Genomic DNA, 4,604 nt, shown 5'->3' on the forward strand with positions numbered 1-4,604 from the left:
GTTTGGAAAGCACTTTGGATCTCTGTGTCAAAAAGGTGCTATGCAAATAAACTTTTACTTACTTACATTGGGTACCACTGCGCCATAAGAATAGCATATTTTCCTTATTTACCCAAAGACACTGAGGCATTTTTAAAAGGGTTTCAAGACTGTTTACATCATGGTACATTTAAACGTACTTAACTATCAATTCAACACTGGTGCCTCTATGTGATCTTCACAATCAGACAAGAGCATCACCAAGAAAATTGGCTATTTCTATACAGTTAGTCTTAATGCTTGACACCGGGTCCGATTTGGTCGGATTACACTTGACTCGATTAAACAAAGCGGTGGAAACACTACTGCTTTTGTCCACCAGAATCAACAAAAAATCAAAGTTCATTGTTGCTGCTTTAAGTATCAGTTACAGAGCTGTACTCAAAATCACGCTCCTATGGTTCACACTCATTTCCATCAATCAGTTAAGTGATCGAAACGAAAGAAAAGGAACACAGTGGAAAAGGGCAAGAGCAGCGAGACTGACTCAGCTGCCTTGATCATGTTAACAGAAAATAAAGAGATGACCAATGAATCAACAAACCGAGCGTGTCTTTTAGATTACTGTCCACACAAGCCAGTGTCTATGTGAAAATATCCAATTTAAGGCAAAGCCAAAAGGAGTCCGTGGGAAAGAAAACGAAGCATTACGGAGCCTTGACTCACCGTCATAGTAGACGATGGCTCCCACCAGCTTGTCCTTCTTCAGCATGGGGAAGAGCTCCAAGGCCTTGGTCTTACTGAGGACGTAGCTGCTCTTCAGGCACTGGATCCCAGCCACCAGGTCATACATCTTGATCCCTGCCCAGTAGTAAGGCAACTGCCACCATCTTGGAAATGAACACAGTGATTCAAGTTAGATAGAGAAGACTGAATTAATCTGCCTTTTTCAAAGCATCCGGCTAGTGTAAATTACCCACCCAGATAAAAATGAACAACTCTTCAGTTAAAAGGTTAAAAGCATCATGCCAACATACACCTTTTATCACCTGCTTTGTTTGGTGTGAGTTTTTCCCCACGTCTTCCCTTCCGTATGAGTCTGTGACACTTACTTGTAAACAGGAAGCATGATGGGTAGTGGCGCTGATAGGTGGGGCGCAATTTCCAGGAGGTTGGCTCGCTCGTGGAGGGCCTCTTTCACCATCATGTACTGTTCCAGCAGAGAGGATGAGAAGATGAGGGCAAAGAAGGGGCAACAGGTGAGGGTGTAAAATAAGAGTATGAAGAAGAACCTGTTCGTAGTCTAACTTCATGATGGCCTTCTGGAGGTAGCGGACTCCACCGTGGATCAGCTTGGTGCTCCGACTGCTTGTCCCCGACGAGAAATCGCTTCTCTCGACGAGGGCAGTCTTCAGGTCTGAGGAGAAAATGGCAAAGCACAAGTCAATAAACCTGTACAGTTTGTTACTATGTCTTAAAACGTCTGATATATGTGCCTTGGGTGTATTTACATTAATAACAGCTGACACACTGGAGTGAGACCATTATAAACTGTTACCAGCCTACAAGGCGTATCCCTCCCTCAACCATGACTCAATAAGGACACGTATAGAGCTTGAAACCTGCTCCGTCCCACGAGAGGTGGTGTGCTTGAGAGTGAGCTTACTGCGTGTGACGGCATCTAAGGCACATCCTACACCCGTGGCCCCTCCTCCGACAACCAGAACATCGAACTCCTCAGTGTTTTGTAGCGCCGCGAGCTGGGCCTGCCGAGAGGGAAGCTCGTCCGCAAAGGGAACCTTCAGCTCTGCTTCTGCTGCCACGTGGGCTAACCGAGCCTGGATGTGACACACACACACAAATACAATCAGCACAATAACTTAAAGATTTGTATTTGCTTAATCCTGCAAATCTACAGGTTTCTATGTTAGTTTCTATTTAAAATCTATGTTAAATTCTTTGTGAACACAATACAAATGTTAGAAAACAGAGCAACACTTTCCTTGAGGTGCATTTTTAAACATTATAAGCACACTGCAAGCACAGTGTAATGTATTTATGCATTATACTTGCATTATAATCACCTTGTAAAATCATGTGATATAATGCATAATGATTTGCAATCATTTTAATACATTATGGATTTGGGGTGAATGTGTTATGAGATTACTGTAAGACATACAGTTGTATGCTTAACTACAATATGCATTACTGTGTTGTAATGGATGGAAAACAATGTATGTATGGAAGCCTAGAAGGTCCATTTATTACAGTATTATTAAAAAGGTTTATTAAAGACCGACCAACACTAAAGCAGATACTAATACTTTAAAAAACTGTTTTAAAAACAAAGATATATTGCTGATATTCATTATTTCACATTAACAGATATTTGATTGGTTTTTTTGGTTTTGTTTTTAAGAAATGCAAAGAAAAGAAGACGTACTGAGTTTTACAGTGTGAATACGTCCTGCTCGACAAACAAATGCAATGTAGAAAATACATATTTTTTACTACTACATTTATCTGACAGCTTTAGTTACTAGATAGAAGATTAATATTTTACAAACAAAACACACATCAGTTTATAAAACACGATGCTTCGTTATACATTAAACTACCCACCAGTTTATAAAGTAGTTAATACTAGCTTCGACTCCGCAGCTACGGACATGAAACATGAAAATGCTAATCCAAGATAAGTATACATACTTTTACATAAGTAAGAGTAAACAGTATTTTTAACTTTATAGTATTGCTACCTTTAAGTAAATAATATGAACGCCACCGTATAATTTACCACAAGAAGTGACATGGCAAACAAATGTAGTACAAAATGTAGTTAAAATGTATTTTTAACAAATCCAAGAAAGAGCTTTTGATTGGTTTGCTGGCGCCATTCTTGGTAGTAAAAGTGAGATTATGATGTGCTTATGATGTCTCGTTTTCACCTTAAGTTTCTCAGTGTTGCTAAAAATCAGAACATAATTTTGATGTGGTTAGTAGAAAAGCAAAGTTTGCTGAGGGTTAACTGCTGCAACATGCTGCACAGCTTCGCAAAACCCACAAAATAAAATCCCATGACAGCTTTGAACATCACTTACATCCATTGTTTGATTAGCAAAATAATTAACTGAAAGAAATAATCACAAGTACAATAAAAAAGCACAGCTCCCCTCTGATGTGAGGATGTGGGATTTCTCTTCTAATGAAATATTTATTCATTTTTCTATTTAGCAGGTTCAAGCTAAATGATTGCATCAAGCTGCTTTGAAGCAAACGTGGCATTTGACTTGCAAATAGAAGCAGGCGTTTGTGATTTAGGTCTGCAACCGCAAACAAGACGATGATATAATCATTGTCTATTTTTGATGATGCACACAGACGAACACCGCCACAGAATTAAGAGCCCGTGTGCCCCCCGTAATCAAGTTAAGTCAGTGAATGGCACAGCAAAGCCCATGCTAATAGCCAATCGGCCGCTGTAGAAAACTTCTCCAAGCCATATGCCCTTGCTAAAGGAGACAAGACGGACATTCATCTCATCAGCGTTGCAATTACTGAGATTAGAGGCATGCATGATTACAAACTATTGTGAAAATAATTATATTTCATCAGGGTCGACTTCTTGCTTACCAATCCGTGCTTGGTTGAGAGGATGACGGTGGGCAAGAGAAGACGTTACCGCGCCAGGACACAAAACAAAGTTCACATTAGGTTGCACAGTCAAATAAAGTCTGGTATGTAAATGTGAGGCAGGCCTAAAATAGGCCTGCGTCGGGTCAGAGGTCAGGGGAAACACAGCTGCTTGTCCATCTCAAGTGAAGCCGAGCCTCGTGGTTATTTGTGTGTTTGTGAAGATGGTCAGCGGCAGAGCGCCGAGGCTCGTCAGCGAGACTAAAAACTGGTGTCTTTCAAGGCCAGCAGTGCTCCCAGTGTCACTGAGACACTAATTCCAAGCCTGAGCTACCATTATAACCGGGCCTATTGTTCTCTGGGCATCTGCAGTTTCTTCATTCTCCTAACGTGGTGTCGTTCATCTATATTGTAAAGCGGCACAGTAATCTGGAAGAATCTGGACACAATTATATAATTTGTAGTCTACTTCAACCGGGATTTAATGTGGCCTGTAGAAAAGCACAAATCTTACAATACATCAAACAACTAAAATCTTTTCTGTACATGTTACAAAATAAGCACAATTATCAGCGTAAAGACATGTTTTCTTAACGTAACGTGTGTTTTTTGTTCTTCCTATATTCGTGAACTTCCTTAAAACAAATGACGAGGAGCTAGTTGATGTGTTGCTTTTGTTGCACAAACAGAAACTACTTCCCCCTCAGATTCTACAAGTTCCACATTTTGTTAAACCTGCTTTTTGCATTGTTGCAGAGAGTTAGATGAGCAGATTGATAACACTCTCATATCTGTATGCAAAGTATGAAGCTACAGCCAGCTTACTTAGCTTAGCACAAAGACTGGAAACAGGGGGAAACAGCAACTCGGCTCCATCCGAAGGTGATAAAATCTGCCTATCAGCTCCTCTAAGGCTCACTTATTAACACTTTGTAGCCTGTTGGTTTATTCATATTTAGTATACGGACATAAGAGTGGTATCAATCTTC

General features: G+C 40.3%; 1 protein-coding gene across 2 annotated transcripts in view; it reads right to left on the bottom strand.

Moving 5' to 3' along the window:
- Positions 1-4,604, bottom strand: part of gpd2 (glycerol-3-phosphate dehydrogenase 2 (mitochondrial)) — a 21,936-nt gene that overhangs the window by 13,721 nt on the left and 3,611 nt on the right. For both annotated transcript variants that reach the window (XM_035677785.1, XM_035677786.1), the window contains 5 exons: positions 3,616-3,624; positions 1,646-1,817; positions 1,272-1,396; positions 1,092-1,189; positions 706-869 (listed from right to left, as the gene is read on the bottom strand). In XM_035677785.1, coding sequence (XP_035533678.1) covers positions 706-869; positions 1,092-1,189; positions 1,272-1,396; positions 1,646-1,817; positions 3,616-3,624 — 568 coding nt within the window. The remainder of the gene's footprint in view (positions 1-705; positions 870-1,091; positions 1,190-1,271; positions 1,397-1,645; positions 1,818-3,615; positions 3,625-4,604) is intronic.

The sequence above is a fragment of the Morone saxatilis genome, unplaced genomic scaffold (genome assembly GCF_004916995.1).
Source record: "Morone saxatilis isolate NCDOM2014 unplaced genomic scaffold, NCSU_SB_2.0 Contig6, whole genome shotgun sequence".
NCBI classification, from domain to species: Eukaryota; Metazoa; Chordata; class Actinopteri; family Moronidae; genus Morone; species Morone saxatilis.